Source organism: Oryzias latipes, chromosome 11 (genome assembly GCF_053564925.1).
Source record: "Oryzias latipes strain Hd-rR chromosome 11, Olatipes_Hd-rR_3.1".
NCBI classification, from domain to species: domain Eukaryota; kingdom Metazoa; phylum Chordata; class Actinopteri; order Beloniformes; family Adrianichthyidae; genus Oryzias; species Oryzias latipes.
Window position 1 is genome coordinate 10,781,586 of NC_136247.1, and position 22,977 is coordinate 10,804,562.

At 41.2% G+C, this 22,977-nt stretch overlaps 1 protein-coding gene and 1 long non-coding RNA gene across 4 annotated transcripts; one reads left to right on the forward strand and one right to left on the reverse strand.

Annotated features, from left to right (window-relative positions):
- Positions 1–5,995: 5,995 nt before the first annotated feature.
- On the reverse strand, positions 5,996–7,469 carry LOC144995547 (uncharacterized). The gene is made up of 2 exons (XR_013659106.1): positions 7,237–7,469; positions 5,996–6,312 (listed from the first exon to the last, which is right to left on the reverse strand). It is a non-coding gene; the product is annotated as an uncharacterized LOC144995547 (long non-coding RNA).
- A 5,902-nt stretch (positions 7,470–13,371) lies between these two features.
- Positions 13,372–16,007, forward strand: stmn1a (stathmin 1a). 3 transcript variants are annotated; one of them, XM_023959996.2, is made up of 5 exons: positions 13,372–13,510; positions 14,490–14,660; positions 14,739–14,911; positions 14,979–15,170; positions 15,244–16,007. In XM_023959996.2, the coding sequence occupies exons 2-5, from the start codon at positions 14,645–14,647 to the stop codon at positions 15,319–15,321; spliced, it is 459 nt and encodes a 152-aa protein (XP_023815764.1). In that variant the 5' UTR covers positions 13,372–13,510; positions 14,490–14,644; the 3' UTR covers positions 15,322–16,007. The 3 variants fall into 3 exon arrangements, with proteins under 3 accessions (XP_023815764.1, XP_078811455.1, XP_078811456.1); XM_078955329.1 differs by having other exon boundaries at positions 13,499–13,642; XM_078955330.1 differs by lacking the exon at positions 13,372–13,510 and adding an exon at positions 14,246–14,342.
- The last annotated feature ends 6,970 nt before the right edge of the window (positions 16,008–22,977 follow it).

Below are 22,977 nucleotides of genomic sequence, written 5' to 3' on the forward strand. Positions count from 1 at the left end.
TGTGAGCATTAAAAGCTTCGCCCTGAAGAACCTGGAGGAGTGCAGGACATCTTAGGTGTTTTCAGCCTAATGCATAAAACGATTGCGTCGACTGAGCTGAAGAAAAGCTGGAAGAAGGATCATCGTGTTTGTCTTCAAAGCATCATCCCTTCCCAAACACATACACTCGCACACAGGGCAGCTACTGTTACATAATGGGACAGTTCCTCTGGGCGAGCAGCAGATGGAGACATTCACCACAATATCACCCCACCACCACCACAACAACCATCACAATGTCTTTGTTATGAAATGATACAAAGAACAAATAGATGTATTGCAACATTTTCACAAAGATCTCCACGTGCTTCATAAATGAAGAGCCTGGATGTGTTCTCTGCAGCTTCTGGCTTCCCCTCTGTGAGTTCTTTTCATTGCAAAACCACAGAAATGTCACACGGACACACCCAGGGCTTCAGCAAAAATGCTACTATTATTTATTTATTTAGCTTTAATAGCAGCCCCCACGCTGCTGAGGAGGATCTGATGATGACCCAGCATCCTCAGATGAGAGCAGAGACATGCGGCGACGTATGTCAGACAGAGTGGTCTTCTGCTGCTCAGCATGACATTATTTTACCCATTATGCAATCAGGTCCTTAACGTAAACAACACCAATGGGTGCCAAATAAAGGAGACCTGCATAATCTATTTATTGTTCCTAAGACAAACATCATCCTTTTGTCTGCACATCATTCCCTGCTTTTCTCCCCCTGCCTCCTTGTTGCTACGGTAACGTAGCCTTGAGAAACTCGGACCTTTTTTCGGTACATGCAGTCCTGCTGCTTGAAGGCGAAGCGAAAAACGGGGATGTATTTAAAGGTTTGGGTGGACTCAGACCACAAAGAATTGTTGCCATCAGCCATGAATACGGTGCCTGCATAAAAGCATCTCAAGTCCACACTGAGCGCTAATGCAAAAGCAAACACTTCATCCATTTTCAGGAGAACTCAGCTCTGTGTTACAAAATCTCCACAAGTAAACAAACCACCAGCATCCAATCAAAAGGCAGGCAGATATTGCTGCACATTCGTCTGAGGAGTTTTCAAAGATGTAAGCGTCCCTGGAGACCTTAGAGGACCAAAAAAGTCCTTTTTGGTCTCTGACATTTAAATCAGATAAAAAAAAAAGATCAGACATGTTTCTCATTTTATAATGAGTAACTGAACTGATAAATTCTTTAATCAAAGTGGAAAAATTCTCAGTAAACGTTCACTTTGAGCAGCAACTGATGTTGGTTTTTGCATTTGTTTGGCTGATTTTCAGGACATACCTAATAATTTAAAACAGAGTCGCAGTCTACCTGCATCTTTCTTTATCTAGATTTTTGGTTTAAAACAGAACATTTCCAACATTTCCAAGGGAGCCATAAAGTTTCAGAAGATTTCTGCAAATGAGCTGCAATTTTTATAAGCAATGGAGCAATGAAACACAATAGATACAGAAAATGTAATGTCTCCTCTCATAAATGGGGTTGAAACTATTATAACTAAATATCAAATATTCTGAAATAGGTACTTAGGTGGAAACACTGTTAAAATATTAATCTGCAAGGAAATGATGTAGTATCTAATGTATTCAAATCAATGGGAAAATCTAAAATTAAAAAAACTAAAGCAAATTTCTGGATTGTTGGAAGAAAAGGTCAAAAGAGGGGCTATTTACAAAAACTCCTCAAAACCACCTATCCAGCATGGTGGTGGTGTGTTGATGATATGGACTTGTATTTGGTGGGCTGCTGTAAAGATAAATATGGGACAGCCAAATTGTAAGCCATGCTTTTCACAATGTTAGTGAAGCTGCTTTGTGCAGAAGAATTCTCCTAAAACCGTGACACTTCAGTTCCTTTCTTGGGGTCTTCTATGTCAGGAGGAGGTGCAGGACTGACATCCCAAACAATAGTTTCTCTTCATCACAAAAGAGGCATTTGGCATTTTGCTTCTCATTTTCAATCTTGTGATTCTGTTTGAAAGATTTTGTCGTAAAAATATCTGTAAGAGATTTTATTGTCCATTTTGTTCCTGCAGTTTACAGTCAAAGGAGGCAAAATGATCTATAAAAAGCTTCGACTGACTTTTATACATAAAGTAATTTAAGTAAAACTGTTTTTCTAATGCTGCAGAGAGAAAGCAAAAGCTCTTTGTTTTCTTACATAATTGAACAGCGCTGCTTGAGCATTAGCTGCTGGCCTAAGTTAAGGAAAGCGTCGGTTCAGATGTGGTTCCTCTGGCAGACAGATGAGAGGATGTTCTGTTATCAATCGAAGCTAAGTGAATGAACAGCAGCCTCTTCTGCCCTCAGCATCCAGGCTAAAGACAGGATGACAAAGCTGCTGTGGAGGAAGCAGAGACAAATAGCCAGAGAGACAAAGAAAGGGGGCGGTCGGGTGATCAGACGGGCACTGGGGCCATGCAGACGTGGAAGGCAGCGAGGAAAAGACGCCTTCACGTGGAAGTCAACGTGCAGAGAAAAGACATGAGAGAATAAGAAAGTGGCACAGCCAGGAAGGAGACGTTCTTCCACCTCCATCTTATTAAAGATGGAATATTCCTGGATCCATTTTCAGAAATGTCTCAGTTATATCTTCCATACCTGCTCAAGAAATGCTGTCCTCTGCACACAATTACAGAGAGATCCCGAAGGCCAGAGATGCATCTTTAATAATGCATAAAGTTTTGAACAGTCACTTCAGTTATAAATGTTGTGGGATGTTTGTTGAGTGAGGGACAGGACACAATCTGAAAACCCTCCGAAACATTTTACAGCATTTCCATTTAGTTTTCCTGACACTGAAAAATAGGACTAATAAAATCCTGCATGTTTTTGATCTACACGTAAAAATGAAGTGATTCCAGGAAAAATCTGAGTATAATAATGAAATAATATAATAATAAAACTATAATTAAAGATCAAACCTGCATTGTGGAGGATAACATAAACAAAGAATGTTTGTGGATTTTAGTAGAGAAAATGTTTGCTGTCTTTTTTACTCTTTTAAATGGTGATTTATTCAATTCTAAAAGTTTAAATGTTTCTTTTGTGAAGAAGATTTTTTTCTACAGTTCTTTAACCTGAAGAACATCCTGATACGACAGGTGGGGTGTCCCTGGAGGAGATGTTCCCTGGAGAGGCTGTCAGATTAAGCCAGCAGGTGATCTGGTCCTGGTGTGGTGCGATGTGTCACTGACAGCAAATGAGATGTAGGAGGAGTTGTTGTGTCAGGATGTGGATTTTCAGTTTATTTTACAATATTGTATAGGTTTTTGTTCACAAGTCTCCAATTTCATGGATTTATGTCCTCCATGATCGCATCCCTGTGGGACCCTGACTTCTTATCTGTCATAACTGAAAATATGTATTTGATGGTGTTTAATCAGATTGATCTGACCTTTTTTTTGGCATGGGGAGGTGGAGGTGAACCACAGCAGGAAATCAGGGGAATTAAATTGAGCAAAGCTGATGTGCTGAAAATGAGGTCAGCTATTTTTATCTGTCTGATAGGTTTCTTTGAATGTTTCCTCCCTTGACTTGATTCCTGCAGCTCAGCAAAGACTCCATCCTTTGTTTGCCGATAGATCACACTGAGCCGGCATGACATCACCCCGACAGTGACGGGGCGGAGACTGGCAGAGAGAGCCTGGCATCGTGCACGCTCACACGCACCCAGCAGGAGAGTACTGCTCCTCGGCCTCAGTAAGCTCCCTGTCAGACAGCTCCGCTTGGCATCACTCTGTGGATAAGATGAAACGAGCTTTGGCCAGACCAAATCCATAGAGCTGATGTGCAGCAGCATCACAGGCTGCTATGCCGTCTGGTGTGTCTGCCCTGAATAAAGCCACACAAAGCTCCACTCCTCCAGTGCCCAAGTGTCACTCCCCCCGCTCCCCTACATCTCCCTGACCTTTTGTGCGCCGTCAATGAGTTATTTCCATGTCAGCTCCTGTTGGCTCATTACATTTAACAGGCCTTTAGAAGGAACAGACATACAATGTATGAAATGTCAATTATAGCGTTTGACTCATGAAGACTCACACACTTTTGTCAGTCAATTCTGGGTTCAGTCCACACTTGGTATGGCCAGCACACAATCTCTAACTGCAAACTCTGGCGGCCCTGTACGTGACCCGATGTGCATCCTGCCAAATGGCTAAGTCTCCTCGACAATGTGTGACCAGGCGCCCCCGGTCACACATTGTGATGGACTTCATCGACGATCTACCCCGTTCGAGAGGTAACAACGCCATTCTTTTGTTACTGATCGCTTTTCAAAGTCATGCCGATTGATCCCTTCTCCTAAGTTGCCCACTGTCCTATCTTGTCAGGGAGATCCCAAATTCCCAGCACCAGGGGGGTAGGCTTCAATATCTGGTCGATTGGGAGGGGTACGGCCCAGAAGAACGCTACTGGGTGGCCGGTGACGACCTCCTTGACCCCTCCCTGATCAGCAACTTCCATCGATGCCTGAGTCATCTCCCAGCAACCACACTTTCTGGATGCCAAACATCTGACTTACATTTGAAATCCCTCACAGCATACCTAAGCACTGTACTGAGCCTCATTCAGTGGGAAGTATTGTTTGTGCCACTCTGCCTGCATTACCAAGTGTTATATCGGGACCTGATCTTCTGATTACCTGACCCTGTTTTGTCCCTGACTTTTATTTGGCTGTCTCCTGCCCTGAATCTTACCTGGATCCTGACTACTCCTGTTTATTCTGACCCCCGCCTGCCTGACCCTGGTTTAGCTTTGTGGACTTTTAGATGTGCTAATAAAACCTGCTGCAGTTGGAACCAGCCCTCTAGCTGTTCTTGTGACTGTTCCAATGACAATTTATCATTTTTACTCCATTACAAATGTTCCAGGGATGTTTGAGTTTGTCTTCCTTACATCTCTCACCAGTGCAGTTACAATAAGATCTCTTTTATTCCGTTTTCCAATGATTATCGGTTGAGGTGGTAGGAGGTGTGAGAAGGGGGTGAGAGTTGTGTTAGAGTCCGGGGAAGACTGAGGTGAGGGAGTCTATTTTTAAATTATTGTGCTTGTTTTTAAGGTGAACAGCACTTTGTGTTAATGTGAAATTCATGAATAATCTCTAGTCAATTGTCACCTCTGAATCCTGAAGGTACAAGTTAACCCTTTTAAAAAGAGGTAAGTTTGCACGCCATTGTCAGGGAGGTTTGTAAGATAATGTTGGAATGAACCTAATCACCCAAATGAGGATTATGATTATTTTTATCCCCAACACAGATCCGTGCTAAACCAGCAGTGCTTGGCATTTTCCAGAGCTCAACCAGTCCAGGTGAAGTAAGTCACTATTTCAGGAGCTGGTAAATGATATTAATCTGGTTGTAAGATCAACCATAACTGCAGTTCTCATGTGATCCCAACCAACATTTTCCTACAGCTTTCAGCAGCAAAACATGACAGATCTTTGTTGCGCCTCTGGAGACTGCACCTCCCTCCTGCTCCTTTCCTCCTTTTGTTTGCCTCCTTTCTCTGTCCTGGGGGGTGACATCACGCTCCCAGAGGAGACCTCCGAGTAACAGCACTAAGCCCTGACTCAACTCTGCCCATTCTGCAACACTCAGCCGCTCCTCACCGACCGCACCGTGCTCGCCCATGACCCCGCCCCCTTTAACAGCTTTTGCCCCCCTGAAAGTGAACCCTCCCAAATAAGCAGGGTTCTCCTTCACCACAGGCTGGGCTGGGGACCGTCAACCCCCCCCATGCTACTCCACAAGGGAACAGCAAAATGAAATATTTATTGTAAGTGAAACATAATGTCAAAGTACTTTCTACCTCATGTAAAAAAAAAAAAAGGTAAAGAATTAATTTTTCAGAAATATTCACACTTTTTTAGCCTTCTACTGATAGTGTTTTCACAGTTAATATCTACAAACCCTTTGAAACAAACAGAAGCTTTTCAGAAAAAATTATTGTTCTGTGAAATAATTGGTCATGTCACTCTCCACTTTATTAAAGACTCTGGTAGGGATGGACAATGTATCCATGATGTGTATCAAAACGATTGACATGATATATCAAACTGTTCTCCATTCTTCTGCCCCGCCCACAGCAACAGGCAGCCCCACCCATCCAGGAAACTCCTGCGCATGTCTTTCCTTCCAAGGATATGGGGAAACCAGTTTTAGTCGGAGAAAGTATTAGCAACACGATAAATGAGGGGTTTTTGAGGATGGAAATGCATAAAGGATCCCTGATCTGGTGGTGGTTTGGGTTTCATGAAAAAGATGTTCAACAAAAGTGGTTTCTCTGCAAGATATGAGAGGTATGTGAGTTACAACAAGGAACAAAAAGGCAGCAAAACCCCTCACCTTGAAACATAACATGAGGAAATCTATTCATTACAAAAGAAGTCCTAAATAGCAGCTACACACAAAAATCAGTAGTGACCTCTTTGTTTGTGAAAATTCACAATTTTTTTTTAATTTGAATTAGTTTTCTTTTGTTAAATCATTTTTGTGGTCTATCTTTCAAAAAAAATCTTTTGCTTTTCAAAGTCTCACTCCAATCATCTTTTAAATCATTTTTGAAGTGTACCCAGTGGTATTTTAATTATGATTGTGCTGTTTTAGCCAAAATAAAAAAACAAACAAAAAAAACTGTCAAATTTAGGACATAGATTCTGCAGAGCACCAGAATGTAAGCGCGGAGTAAGCTGCCCCTACTTCCCATAATCTCTTTGTTTACATGCTCTCTCACTAGCTTAAAGCCCCTCACACCCCCCAACCTAACATTACAGGTGCAACAAAAATGGCATGCCATACTAACGTAATCCAGAGGCCAGCTTTGATGAAGAAAACAAAAATGTACATGGATCTAGTCGTTTACAAGTGGATGGATCAGAATGGAGCAGAGCAGGGAGCTTGTGGCTTGCAGTTCTGGCTCCTACGTCACAAATACTAACTTTTTCCAGCAGCATTTTTTTTTGTCTGTTCTTAAATCATGATTTGAATACAGATATATTCAGAAAATCCAAATCTTCTCCATATAAATCATCCGTCATGAGAAAAATGACACAAGAACATGTGAAAAAAAAAAACTCCAAAAAGACCATTTTCATCTAAGTGGATCTTTAATAACCTATTAGGATTGAAAATAGGCAACTGAAATTTGAGGGACCTTACAGTCTGATTTTGGCTGATAAAAAAGTAAAACAGTAGAAAAGTTACAGACCTGTGAATGGTCATTTCACACCTCCGTGGTCTTTCTTGCAGCAGAATTACTGTGGCAAACAAATTGGGATTACAAACTTCATCTGCATTAAAAATTGGCCTACAAGACCAAATGTTATGTACACATATTAAAAAAAGACTGTTTTTTTCATTTTTAAGGGTATATTTTGGAAAAATATGTATGCCCTTTGTTTTTTTTAATTCAGTCCACATTTTTCTGTTTCTTGTCCCACTTGCTTCACACCAGGTTTGAGTTTTCACTCATCCACAGCTGTTTCTGCTTCCAGTAGTTACTCATTGTTCGCTCCTCTGTACTGTGGTTTGACATGTTTTTATTTTGTAGATTTGTCACGTTTAAATTCAGTTACAAGTGTTTAGGTTTTCTACCACAAACTTGTCTGGTAAATTTGGCTTCTTTCGTTCGCCAGCAACTTTGCAACATCTGATAGAGTCCAACTTAAAAAAACAACAACAAGATTTTAAATATTTTTCAAAATTAAAAACACTGAAAGAAAATCTGCAAAACAAAGGGAAAATTTGTTTAATTTTTTTAGAAAATAGTTTTTTGATTCTCAAAACTAAGTTCTTAATGGTCACTTCTGTTATTATAAATGTAAGTATTAGCAAGTATTTAAGTTTTAAGATTTATTATTTAAAAAAAAACTTGAACTAGAACCCAACACTCAACCTGAAGAGACTCATCTTAGACTTACCCTCAAATTTTAACTAAACTTTGGTGCAAACCAAACTTAGTTTTTTCTGAATGCAAATTGAATTTTTCTTTCAGTCACTGGAAGACTTTATCATCAGCAAAAATTGCAATGTAGCAAGATGTTTGATTGATTAGACTGATGGCGTTTATGTCAGAGCCTCTATTCTTGATTTTTGGGGACAGTTTGACCTGTTTTAAATGAAAGTGATTGGCCAAAGTTGTGATCAATGAACAAAAATTCTGTATCAAGTAAAATGTGCATTGATTGGTTGAAATGTTTAAACTTGATGCACAAGTGTTTTATACACATAAACAAATCCCCATGAAACTGCACTTGTGTATTTTACCTGTCTGTATAGGAATGTAGTCTCCTTATTCATGATACAGTTGACCGGTCCACAAAGAGATGCTCTTCCTATCCTGCTTTTCTCTACTTGGAACATTCTCATTTTGAGCATTGCAACCAAACAAGAAGCAGGACTGAACCGCTTCAAAGTGCTGACAGAAAAGAATTAGCGCCAAAAGAAGACGGCCAGGTGTTGAATGATTTGAGGTGAAAGGTGATGGTAAAACATTCTGATTGGATGTCTCTCTCTTGAAGAACTAAAACATTGTAGGTACATACTAATCTGAGACATCCTTAAATTCATATTGTTTTGGTATAACACGATTTCTCAAAAGAATATAAATATGTTGCATAAAGTCAACTTAATGTGAATGATTGATGACTGATGTGGTCAATTAGAACAAACACATCCCATCGTTACAGCACGTGCACCCATTACTAAGACACATACATAGAAGTTAGTGGACACACATGCAGAGATAACTGGGGTGGGGGCAGGGACGCTCAAACCACCACCAGACAGCCTGCAGCTTCCCATGAGCAGCCGAATAGAGCATTATGTAACCCAAAGTTACGTAAAAATTGTCAGTACAATAAACATGGCTGCTTCTTCGGCTTTGGTGCCATTCAAACCTAAGGCATGTTGTGTTTCTTTTTGCAGAAAATACACTAAAATGCATTTTGCGTCGTCGCATAAAACAAGCAATCCTGTTGTGTGGCAACCTAAAAATAATCAGGTTTTCGTTCTATGATTTGAGTTCTCCTTCAATCCGCCGCCTCTCTGCATATCAGACATGGGGGAAGAGGAGTGGTGGCCCGCGTCGTGCTTGTATGGACTGAAAATGGGTCAGGCTTCCAGCACCAGCCACAACACATGCCAGCATGGCTGAGCACTTCAGAAAGGAGGCTCCCACTCAGGACGTGTGCTTCCTGTGGATCCGCTGCTGACATGATACCAGCAGCTGCCCAGTATTAGCTGCATAGATTAATGTTACTTCCTGATCTCATAACTGCGTCTCAACATTCTGGAATGTTGAAATTCCCTGAAAGTTATAGCTTTAGGATCAATCCAGTTTAGGACTTATCCCTGCTGTTTTTGGAGAAGTGAATCCAGGAAAGTTAATCTGAAAACGCTCATTTCAAGCTCAGTCTTTTGAAACAATGACCTAAATACAGATTTAAACCTCGGCATGAGGCTGAATGTAAACAAATATTACCAGCAACACATACAAAGTCTAAATCTTGTCTCCCGAACCCAAAGACCTAATCCTCTTCCTGCACACACATCTGCTGAATTTGGCCAGTGAGCTCCCAGGCAGAGTGCCTGTGGCTCTTTGCCGCTGACTCTTATCATCATCTCTGTCCGGTGAAGCGCCACAGATCCACAAGACCCAATGCTGGCAAAACGTGAACTCCATCTGCCTCTCATCATAGACAAAACAGCTGACTGCACACTTCAAACATGGCTAGATTCTTTGACATCTCGCTTTGACATCTCTCAATAGCTGGACTCTTCATAATATGGAGTTATGTCACGGCATCTTGGACTCTGGAATGGAAGTGTGGTCTGCTGTGGTGGTTTTGCTAACAGGTTTGTCAAAGCTGCCAGATCCGGAGCAAAAATGTAATCCTCTTAAAAGAATATCTTCATCCATCCATCATTTACATCCGTTTCATCCTGAGGAGGGTCACAGGAGTCACCTAGGCCAGCTCTCACAGAGGCAGGGCACACACTGGACACTCCATCACAGTATAATCATCATGATGCTTTACAAATATATAAGTGGTTTTCATTTAATTAAATTGATTTTTGAAGGTTCTTACTTCCTTTCTCAGTAAAATACAGTGGCCCTGCAGTGCAAATCACACCACCAAATCACTCAAGACTAAAACAAATTAAAGATCACAAAGAAAATTTAAAAAAGCAGAATAAAGAAATGAAAAATCAACATAACATATTAGGAATCCAAACAAAATTCCAAAAACTGAGAGATGATTAAAAGAAAAACAAACAAAATAAAAATGAGCCATTTTGGAAAAAGTAGGCACTATCGGACATTGCTGATTGATGATGTTTTTCCATAATTTCAACTGAACGTTATTTGGCATGAAGCAATACTGGATATGCTCCGTACTATTCATAAAACTTTTATAAGTGCGTGGTCATTGAAGTCGCATTTCAAAAAACTCAAACAAAAATCAAACGCCATCCTCCAATCAGCGATGGCTTGGTTTAATGGATAAATACAACTGCGTGTCATCTGTATAACATTGAAAATGAATGCTGTGTTTCCTGATTATGTTTGTTTCTTAAGGGCAGCATGTAAAGCATAAACAGGATGGGTCCTAGAAGTGAGCCCTGTGGGACTCCTTAGCAAATTTGATTGCAATGAGAGGACTGTCCATTTACATTAACGAACTGGTGCCTAGTGGATAAATAGGATTCAAACCACTGGAGGGCAGATCCTCTGATCCTTATGTCATGCTCTAATCTTTGGAGTAAGATAGTGTGGTCGATAGTGTCAAAGGCTGCACTGACGTCTAATAGGACCAGAATAGAGAGTAGTCCCTTTTCTGAGGCCAACAAAAAGTCATTAGAGACTCTAACTAGTGTAGTTTCAGTTTCATTCAGTCCAACAGAGTCATCCTGTTGGAGCCAAGTTTCTGTTAAGGCTAGTAGACTAAGTTTGTTATCATGAATTGACTAAGAGAGATTTTGACGAAATAGATCTTATGTGCCGGTTTAGCTCGTGCTGGTCTGTGGCACCTTCCGTCCGTGAAACCAGGGTTCCAATCCGGGCTGCTCCCTATTCCCTTCTCTGCTTCTGTGCCGGTCCCAAGCCCGGTTGGATTGAGAGGGTTGCGTCAGGAAGGGCATCCGGCGTAAAAACATTGGCAAGTTAACCATGCGACTCATCCTCGAGGGAGGGTTGTTTCGCTGTGGCGACCCCTGATGGGAGAAGCCGAAAGTGAAAGAAGAAGTTTAAAAAGCCAAATTTAGTTACATCATAATTCTGCTTGTTGTTATTGGGAGTACTAGTATCTGTCACTTTTAGGTTTCTGTGGTTCAATCCTTTCCCTTGCCTTTCAGCACAGATGCTTAAGCTAGAAACTGCTTGACTTTCCCAGGATGGGGTTTGCACAATGAAGCTCAGAGGAGAGTTGTAAACTGCTGCTCTGTCTCGTCTCTGGGTTGTCAGGTTGCATGACTAAGGCTAGCAGAAATGTTCCTGCCAATGATGTTATTCAGATCTATAGAAATGTTGGCTTTGGTGAAGCTTGTAGCCATCCATGCCAGCCTGAAGAGAACTTCGCCAAACTTTGATGGTAGCATTAATTTGATTGACTTTCTTCCTTTGTGTTTTTTATATAAAAAAACTAACCATTAAAAGCAAGGGAAAAGGAAAGTTGTTTTCTTGTTGTTTTCTTTTCATTAAGCTGCTTACCGAACCCCCACTCCACCCTCAGGCTGTATGTTGCCATCATATCACTCTAGATGTTGGAGGCGACATGCGCTTGCTTCGCTGAAACTCTGCACTAAACGTGGCTTCAGCACTAATCTCTGAGCCAAATCAACATGAAATGACATCAGCTCGCTGCAGTAATAAAAATAGATCCAGCTGTAAGCCCCACGGTTACAAATACTGTCAGATCAGCAGCACTGTGGCACAACAAGCACCGATCTACTCCTCTGTTCATCAAAATCAGCTAAAAATAATATCAATTCAGTGACTGTAGTCTGGGTAAGGCCGTTTGAAGAAGAGCTCTGCCACATTTAAATACAACTCACAAAACATCAGTTTCCACATGCTATAAATTGACATTATCTGGCTCCTTTTTAAAAAAAAATAATGCAGTGCAGGCGAACCCACGGGTGACTGCTTTTTGCTAATTTGACTTAAAGTACTGAGGCGTTGTGTTTGCTGATGATACAGATCAGCAACAGTGGACTCCAGCTCTCTGCTCCCAGCAGATTTGTTAGTAAAACCTCTGCTCCATGCACAGTTACAATCCTTCGTATTCCTTTGTGATAGAAAGCAACCACGTTTAAGAAACCATTTTTCATGGTGACACCTCCTTTTCGTCCCACTTCCTTTAGTGGGAGTCAGAGGTCACAGTCAGAGTTGGGCCCGGTACAGATGCTTACTGGTTTCATGCAATTACACAACCTGCATCTTGTCAAATTATCCCTTTTTATTTGTTTTATTTGTTTTTATCTGTATTTAATTGTCTCTTTTTACCACAACATTATTGTTTGAAACTTCAAATGAAATTCTAGAATTGTTTCTGTTGAATTGTTGTGCTTTACATTTCGACAACCTACAGCGTTTTTTTATTTCCCACAATGGAGGGAATCGTGGCGTGGATGATCATTTTTATTTATTAATAGTAAGGAGATGCTGCAATTACTGAAAGAAACAAGCAGAAACATTTGTAAAAGGGACTTTAGTTCAGTTGTGGATCTTGTGCCCAAGCTCCCCATCAGTTTTTTTTTAATAACTTCTGATATTTCTTGGTGTCCAGAATCCAACTGAATATTCCTTCTGTCATCCATTTCAAAGTTGGAATAGAACTTTTTCCTTTTATTTTATGTAAGGTGGAATGCATATTCTTTGACTCATGCACAACACACAGATATTGTTAAGCCTGCAAAGACAAGATCTAGAATTTTGAAGTGCTGTCAATCTCACCCTAACATTACAGATGCAATAAAAATGGCAAGGAATAGCTATCCAGCCAGTACTAAGCGGGATGCCAGCTCAGACAACTCAACTGAAGATGAACCCATTTGTCTGCAAGTGGATGCATCAGAATAGAGCAAACTGGGAGCAAGTGGCGCATTGATTGTAGCTTCCAAGTATCAACTACAAGCTTTTTCCACATTCCAGCAGCATTTTTTGTCTGCTCCTGATTTACAATGATTTAAATAAAGAAATAATCAGAAATGCAATTTGAAGCTGAAATGTATCTGTGCATCTTCTTCATTGTCAGAAAAAAGCTAGAAGAAAATATCCAAAACACACACAAGTGGGTCTTTAGAACTCAATTTAACTACGCTACCCAAAAGTCCTTGGTAATTTTAAGACAGCACACGATTGGCTGCTGGTGCCGTGACGCTGCCCTCCGCGGTCCTTTTATTCAGGCGGCTGCCAAGCTCGCGCACAGGGCTCGTGGAGAAGTCGGTGACAGGAGCTCGGCGTCCTCGGGAAGGCGAAGGTGGGTGTGACAGCAGCATCTTCTTCAGCGTCCGAACGACGCCTGCCGGCTTAAAACCAGATTTAAAATATTAATTTTAGCTGTTTTGTTTGGTATATTAACGTCGTTCTTTTGGCACATTTGTCTTGGACGGTAAACTTAACATTTGTGTGTTTTGATTTCATGTGGATCTATCACTGGGCTTCATTCGTCTGCACACACACAGCTGTTGCCGTTTTTTGAGCTCGCGCTTGTCTTTGCGGTTGGCGGGCTGTTAGCCTTTTGTGTGCCGGGACACAGGCACAGTTATTGGCACCAACGAATGGGGGAGGATCTGCGCGCGTGCTCTTCGGTTTGAAGCGCTGCTGTATTGTGTTATATTTTTTTTATTTTTTTTTTTTGTCATCCTGTCGAGGCGGGATCAGTACAGTTTGTGTGTAGGTCTGGAGCCTCGTCATCATCGTCAGCTCTTTGTCTGCTGCCGCCTTCTTTCACAACAACAAGCGCCTTTTGTTTGGTCCCGGCTTGATTAAACCGAGCTAATGACTAATTGCTCTGTGAATAGTTGGCTCTTTACCGAGTCTTTTCTTTTGGGCTTTCGGGACAACATGGAAATGTTTGGTTGATGGGATAAACAGGGAGGGGCCTTCTAGTGCATTGTGGGGCATAAAGCCGAGAGTCTGTTGACATGTTTCCCCTAATTTCATAATTGATCGCAGCCCTGCCCCCCCCCCCCCCCCCCCCGCCACAGGTGGCTGGACCTGCAGACGCTCCCGTCCACTGTCTCGTCTGCACCTGCCCCCCCGCGCTGCCCGCCACATCACGTCTCTTTGTTTCTGCAGCTTCATCACCAGTAAACGCCTTCGCTCTGATGCCCCGCCCTCTAGTGTCCGGCGCGGCTTGTTTGCACATTGATCCTGAATGTCCCTGTTGTCCTATTAAGTGGCGCGTGCGTACACGTGCGTGCCACTCAAAGAGCCTCTGTTTTTTTTTTTCTCAGATTGATTGGGCGGTGGTTGCCTGCAGTGACTAATATCGCCGCTGGGTGTCGTCATTGTTTGTTTTTTGTGGACCTGCCCGCTAGAGAGCGCCGTCTATCTGCGTCCGAGTTGAACGTTTGTCGCACAGGTGAACAGATCTGCAGCACAGCTGAACATGGCAGCCGCTGAAGGTGAACACTTTCTCCTTTTCTAATGGAACAGCTCCTGAAAAGGGCATTGAGATTTTCAATGGTATGCCTCCTGTCCAGACATCCAGGTCAAGGAGCTCGACAAGCGGGCCTCCGGCCAGGCGTTCGAGGTCATCCTAGGTGCTCCCGCCCCCGATGCTAAAGGAGACTTCCCCCTGTCTCCTCCCAAAAAGAAGGACGTCTCCCTGGAGGAGATTCAGAGAAAGCTGGATGCCGCAGAGGAGAGACGCAAGGTAAGAAATGAGCACCTTCGAGTCCTAAGCTGTCGACGGGGCAACCCCTAAAACTGTTCTTTCTCAGAACCATGAAGCCGAGGTTCTGAAGCACCTAGCTGAGAAGCGAGAGCACGAAAAGGAGGTGCTACAGAAAGCAATGGAGGAGAACAACAACTTCAGCAAGATGGCTGAGGAGAAGCTCAACCAGAAGATGGAGGCCAACAAGGAGAACCGCACCGCCATCATGGCAGCCATGAACGAGAAGTTCAAGGAGAAGGTGGGTGACTTCACCCCCCCCCCCCCCTTCCTCACCCTCCTGCTGGGTCACTCAAAACCTCTTCTCCTTACAGGACAAGAAGTTGGAAGAGGTGCGAAAGAACAAAGAGACCAAAGATCCCAACTCGGAAGAGGGCACCTCAGAAAACTGAAGGCTGCGGATGGGGGGAGGGGGGTGTACAGGGTTTTTTACGTATCCAAAGATGGATTTATTTTTCGTTCAGCCAGTATTTTGTTTTTCTGTGCTCACCTTTTTGAGACGAGAGATCCACTCTGTGAAGGTTTTTCCAATTCTCCTGCTTGAAGTGTATCTGCGCTGTTCATATTCATGTGCACCCCCCCCCCCCCCCCCCAGCCCCTTTGCTATCATCTGACATGTAGCTTGTTTCATGCAGCTTTAAAAAAACAAAAAAAAAAGAAAACCCAAAAGAAATTAGTGTTATCCTGTTGGGAAGCATGTTTCTATGCATCTGCCTTTTACTTCCACCCGTTTCATATTTGAAGATGGCGTTTTTTTGTTTTTTTTTTTGGCGCGCATTCTACACTCAAAGTAGCACAAAGTTGGATGAGGCGTCGGCTGTTTCACAAGTGTTTCTAGTGCTAAGGTTGCTCCTGCCGCTCATGCTTGTGCTCTTTCCTCTCCTGATCCCACTCCCCCTTTGATCATTGCTTTTTGTATTTAAAAAAATGACAAAAAAAAAGCTGTGAATTAACATGCAAGTCGAGGAGGATCATCACTCAGCAGGGGTCCATGCAGGCAAAGAGCAATACCCTCTGGCATCTCACAACAAGTGTCTATTTGACTGGAACTGTTGTACGAAAATAAAAACAAACTCAACTCCTGCCTTCCTGTTCTCATTTTCTATGGAAACACAAGCTGAAGGGTTAAGTGTCACCAAGTAGGTTGGCCTACTAGATTCTTATGTTTAATTTAATCCACTCACATGATCTAAGCTAAACTTTCACATTAGATGACAGATTTTTTTCTTTTCCAAAGAGAAGTTTAAGCTTGTTCTCCCCACAGTGAAGTTTAAATGAGGTAAATTAATGTGGAAATGAACAAATCAGAAAGCCATCTTTGTCCAGGACATGGCTTGGTCCTTCAAGTGCATTTTATACTCTGACAAGAAGTTAAGGATGTTCTGTGTCTAACTTTAGTTTCACCATAACTTTAAGAGCTTTGTTGGTCCAGATACTGCAAACATTAAAGGGCGATGTTCCTAATGTGCAACTATACTGTTCATACTTTCTTTTAACCCTTGTGCTATTGTAGATGACCCCACCCTTACATTGGCGTGTTCTCCCTACCATGACAAAGGTGGACAGATTCCATGTAATCATGGACACCAGTGAGGTTCACAAATCATTGAAGAAAAAAGGTTCAGAGCACTGTCTAGTGGGTCTAGATGACCCAACTCCCAATGGTAAAGTGCCTAGGATAGCACAAGTTATGTGAAATTCCATTTCTGTGGCTAAATTGATTAATTAATTTCCACATACTGCAAAAATAGGACATTAAATTAGTTCAAACTTTAGTGGTCTTCTGGTGGATGCATTGCTTATAGTTGTATTCAATTTATGTTTTCTCAAAATATTTGCATCTCAGAAAAATGACGAGCCAGTGTATCTAGTATCAAGTCTGACAAGTTGAGAAGAGAAAATGTTTATTATTGAATATCATATTCAGTTATGTAATTTAAACTTTTGTTTCACTTAAATATGATTCTGGGAATCAGTTCAATGTATCTGAATATAAGAATAAAATATACAACTTTACGTACTTGAATACGTGAAAATGTTTTTACAACAAGATTTCTGTTCACAGATCAAAACTCTTCATGCTCAGTTCCTTTTAAGACTAAACTGCAGTCTCTGTCTCCCCCTGCTGGTGGTCTTGTCCAACCGATTCTTGCAAACATGACAAACGAAACAAAACAAAGAATTATGGAATATGAATGTGTTTCTATAAGAGTAATAATATAAATAAATCCAGCAATATGATATCTTTGGAAGTGAATAGAAATAATTTGGTTTAAAAAACAAGTATTATTTGCTGAACAATTTGAAAGGGTAATAAGTCAAATTGATGCCACAAACATGAGGTAGGCAACATAAATAAAAGGTTACATTTTTTTCATTTAGCTTATTGTAACATACCTGTTACCCACCACTAGAGGGCAGTGTTTCCCTTTGCTTGTCTTTCCGCTGTAAAAGCCAATTCGAGTCTGTCTGTTTAAGATGATACAGCACACATTATCCCCTCCACGTTATCTCTTGTCGAGTCTTGTTGCTTATCACTGAACTGTGATCATGGCTTTTTTATAACATGTCTCCACCAATATGAGGTTCATCAGATTTTAGTGCACTGTCTTGTTTCCTGATGTCACACCAACAAAATGACATCTTCAACATCTGAATCAGCAGAACCATTTGAGATGTGGAATCAATCGAATCTCAGACCTGGAAAATCACATGACAGCTGGAAATCATCCTGATGTAAGATTTAACCCCTTTAATCCTGGCTTAATCCAACAGGTTTATGCATGGAAATGTGAGATTATGGAACAAGGAGGCTCAAGGCTTCCTTTTTGTCAGCAAGTACAAAATCAATGATTCTGTTGGTTCTAGAGCTGAGGGACCTGCTGATTACACCATGACCTAACGTTGAGGCTATTTACAGACTGGGCATGTGTGGCACGTTTCGGAATGCGCTAAACATGGGATTTTGTTCTCACTTTTAGCACATGGCATTTACACTGGACTGTCAGCACCTGATGCTGGCACATGTCCCACCCGTTTGAAGAGGCTTGGTGTGAAACATTGAAGCGGTGCAAATCTTGTGAATTTTGCGTGAAATAATTTCTCTATCATGATCACTTGATAATTTTTCAAACAGTTGGCATGTCTGTTTTTGAAGAGGAGGCTACCCAAATATCACTACCAAATACGAGTCCCTGACTGGTCAAAGTTAACCTGGTTTCACTTTTGATGCATGCTCAATCATTGCCTGTTTTTTATGTAGAGCCCAAAAGCTGACCTAAAAACTTGTGTAACTACGTGTGAATGTCAGAGTTTTGAACCTGGAAGCCCGGAATGGGCACGTAGGTGGGTTTATATCGCATGATATGTAGCATGAAGTTCATACATGACACATATGTGCTTAAACTCCATTAACGTCAACCATTAACCTCTCTCAAAGTGGACATTTGATCTAGAACAACAACATATGCAGTTTTTAAAGGTTTACTCAGTAGACAGGAGGTGCCTGGCCACTGATGCCTATTCTAATTCTCGTGTCAGGAGAATTAGAAGTCACCTTGAGGGTCTCTGTTTCAGTAAATATCACTGCATCATCTGCAAATGGTCGTATCTCCACCACTGTGCCAATATCTAGAAGATCATTGCTGTAAAGAGAGACTAAGATAAGACCAAAGATGGATCCTTGATGGTCTCCCACATGAACACTGATACTATATTCACACCGGCCTCGGTAACGCGAGTTCAAGCAACCACTTTCAATGAAAAGTCTCTGTAAACGCATATATAGACACGTTTCGGCTTCTGCGTTCAAAACTCTCAGGTTCACGCATAACTACAAAAGTTTCAAGTCTATTTTTGGGTTCTACGTACAGGGCACGCTGCCACTGAATGCGTGTCACAGTGCTAACAGTCCAGTGTGAACACCGTATGCCACAGGTGTGTTCAAGGACCTGCGCTCAGGTTGTTGAACGCGCGCTAAAAGCTGGTGAGTACACAGCATCAGAGAAGAAGAAAAACGATTTGAACCATCCGATGTATAGATGTAATGGAATTCTGTTAAAATCTAAAAGCTTGATGTCATTTAGGTGAAAATACAGATGATTGCAGCTGCAATCCACTTTTTCCACCAAAAGAAAGCAATTTGTGGTTGCTTCGCAAAGAAAGTTTTTGACAAAACCGGCCTAATGCAGGTCACCGTCACGGCGGTGCTGCAAACATTTAACAAGCATTGCTGTGAAACTGCAGAAATACAAAGCTCTGCCAGTCCTTGTGAAAAAAGTCATTGATTCGCTGCTGCTCCCCCACTGAGCGGGCAAGAAAAATCTATTGTGACTTGACAAGTGATAAAAAACGCTTATTTCAGAAGCGATGTCTCTGTGCGTGGAGTTTGAAGCCATGATGACCCTCTGAAGTTCAGCTTTGTTGCTGTGGGAACAGTAAGAAAACCTGCTTTATGACAGCTCCTTAATGCCTTCGTGTGCATAGTAATTATACATGTACCCATAGAAGGACTGCTCTTAACATCACCAGCTTAAAAAGTTTGCATTGAATCGACTTTAATTAGTACAAGACTGTAGGCCCTTTTTTGAATGATTGCAATGTGCGGAACACAGACTTGACAGCGTCTTCATTCTGACTTGAAGCCACGAACACAAACTCTTAATTGGTTTTGTGGCTGAAATAAAGTCACCCTTTGTTTTTCAGTTATGCTCCCAGGCTGTGTGAGGATGACGGAGAATAATCACGTCAATCCCGTCAATCACAGGAAAGTGAGGGTTTTGACTAAATAAGACGAAGGAGTTTGAGCCTCGTTTGTAACGTTCTCTTTCAGGAAGAATGTCGCCTTGCCTAAAAATCTGACTTTATGGCAAGTGCATTGTTTCCGTTTGTCATGCCCTGTTAAGTCATTTGCTTCTTCTTGACACAAGTTTGAGCAAATACTTTGAAGCTACATTCACACTGGGATGTGTTCAAAAACAGGCTCAACGCATGTTTAGCCTATGGTGTTCACACTGGGCAAGTAGGGAAGGGCTTCTTCTTTATTTTTCTTTTTTAACTGTTTACTACCTGGATTAATGTCTGCCACCCAACGTTGGAAGAGGCATGTTAAGTGGGTCAGCCATATTGGCTGGACTTTCCTCCACTCAACTCAACCACATTCTGAAAATGGGCGATTGGCGGGACAAAGTGAGAAATCTGTTGAGTTCAATCAATGGGTCCGCCCACCTGCTAATCACATAGACACACCCCTAATAATGCACAAGTTTTAGTAGATACATTTAATTTGCTGTGAAGTGGGGCTTTAAAACACATTAATCAATTGAGAATAGCCATTGATTTTCAGGATAACTGGGGAGGGATTCAATGTTTTTAGTGTTTGTGTGTCCTACAGGAATGTTACGACAATAATATTCACCCCCGCCGGTCTGAGATCATGACAAATTTCCCATTTGTGCTGTTTGATGAACAAAAGCAGCCTGTTTTTGGTGATAAATGTGCAGAAAGTATGTCCTTCCAGCTCTCTCAGGTTGGTGTGAAAGTGCCCTCTTCTGATGCTGTGAGACCATCAGCCTTTGCTTTTAATCTGCCGTTGTCTTTATAAACGCAGCCGTAAATCACCAGATTGTGACTTATAAGTGAAATGGCTGGTGTTCACCTTTTTTTTAGTTTTTTCAGCCCAAACTATTGTTCAGGTTCCACACTGATAACACAAAAAGTCACCTCAAGTTATCTCCCCAAAAGCTCTGACCTGTCTGTCTCCCACTACTTTTAAAATACCATCAGATACCTGCCTCTGTTTGCACGCTGCACAGATGAGACTATCATTTATGTGCCACATGCAAATCTTATCTGTCGTCCTACACATTCCTAAAAACTGAGTCCTGTTGAGACGGCGACAAAGAGCCGCAGCCTCTCAGAGGAAAAAGAATTTAGAAGGAGCTGAGTCTATCCTGACATCATCTTAATGAAAGTGTCCACAGGGGAACAATAAACGGCAGCGAGCTCCAACTGGGTGGAGGTGTGTGTGTGTATATGTGTTGGGCAAGTAGTGCTTAGCTGGGTCAGAGGAACTCCATCAATGCAGGATCGTAGCAGAAGATGAGTCCGACTCAGATCAAACAAAGAAGGAGAGAAACGATGAGCTCAGATGTGAAGGCGCTATTACACGGCTGACTGGGTTTTTAAAGAAGCAAATCTATGCAGTCAATATTAAAAGTGGCAGGAGGTTGAAAATTTTTCCGTAAAAAGCGTGCGGGTGGCTTCCAGGCATCGTTCGGGGTTTGACTTATTGAGGCAGATACCTGTCGCTTTCTGCAGAATTTCCATTAGAAATCAAATTCTTCCTCTTTTTTTGGTCTTTCACCTGTTTCCCAAACGGCCAATGCTTGATTTGAGTTTGAAATCTTTCAGCATTCAGAGTGAAGATTTGATCCTTTAAGACCGCCAACTTAAAAAAAAACTCCACTGCAAAAACTTATTAAAGCATGTCTAATTTCTTGTCAGATTAGCTAAATATACTTCAAATAAGCCATGGTGGTTTCGCATGTAACATTTTACTGAGGTAAAGTTTAGTTTTTCTGATAGTACAACTTAAGTATTACAGTACAACAATTTACTTGAAAAAATATTTATTTTTGTTTACTGTGCCCTATACGCTTACTCCACATGGCAGGAGATTTGAGAAGTATAAAAAAAAAAAACAGGTTTTTGTGAAATGTGAAATGTTTGCCATTAGATCAAAAAAAAATTGGGAAGATTTTTAACATTTCCAAACTAGCAGAGGTCCTAGGATCAGATAAATTGAATTTGTGTTAAAATATCTCCACAGAAGATTCCCAGAGGAAAAACCCTTGCTTAGCTGATGGTTTTTGCTCATACAGAGGGAAGTGTTTGAAAACAAGGACCTGAAAGTTTCTAAGGGACAAGACCAATCAAATATCAAAATAATAAAGCTAAAATCCTATAATTACAACTGAAACAGACAGGCAGCTATTGCAAAGACCTGAAAGGAGCACTTATAAGAGCACATCTTTTGGTTCCTGTTATAAGGAAGTAAGAATACAATTCCAAATTGAGCACTATTTAAGCTTTTTACTTGTATGTTGTGCAAAAATTGCACATTTGTGGCAAATGAAGTTACTTTTAATTATGACAGTATCAGTAAAAACATTTAGCGTATAAGTCGCATTTTTTGCTTGGGCCATGTTTAACTTATACTCAGGAGCAACTTATATGTGATTTGAAAATAAATACATTAAGGCTTATATATTTGTTATTTTTCAACCACTAGAGGACACTGTAGGTGTGTGCATTAGTACTTTCTATTGACAACAACATAGAAGAAGTGCAGTCTAAAACAAACATTAAGGACATTCTGATCATTCTCCTCCTAAACTTTTTTGATATTTTTTCTTATTTTTATAGAGACATTATTATTCTTTTTTTTTTTCCTTCTCCAGACTAATGAAGTACAGCAAGTCATCAAACTGGGGCACAGAGACACGAAAGTATCATCATTCAGACCAGCAACTGCAGTAGAAGGTTAATCTCACCGGAAAAAAACACACAATGATCTCATGAACCTAGTTATGGAGACGTGATTAGCGATGCTTTTGTAGAACTCTTCAAAAGAAATAAACCTGATCTAATTTTTTGGCTCCTGCGACTTATGGTCTAGAAAATACAGTAAGTTTCTATTCTGTTGCTCATTTCTCTTCTATAGAGGGTTAGAAAGGACATCCTGTTACCAGCTTTGGTTCCTACAGTCACCATGTATTCTCAAAGATAATCCAAGAGAAAAATGAGAAAAGACTGTTATTGAAAACAAAAATGCCGTAAACATGAACAGTTTTCATTTTTCAGCAAAAAAGAAAAGCCAGCTCCAAAACACGCAAGTGCTTTGTTTTTGCTCCCAAAAATATTTCAAAATTACATCTTTGAGAGAACATAATGTATAGTATGGATCGCATATGGTGTGTGCCCAAAAAAGAAAAAGAAAAAGATTCCCTCAAGGACTCGTCAATGTTGATAGGAAAAAATCATCCCAG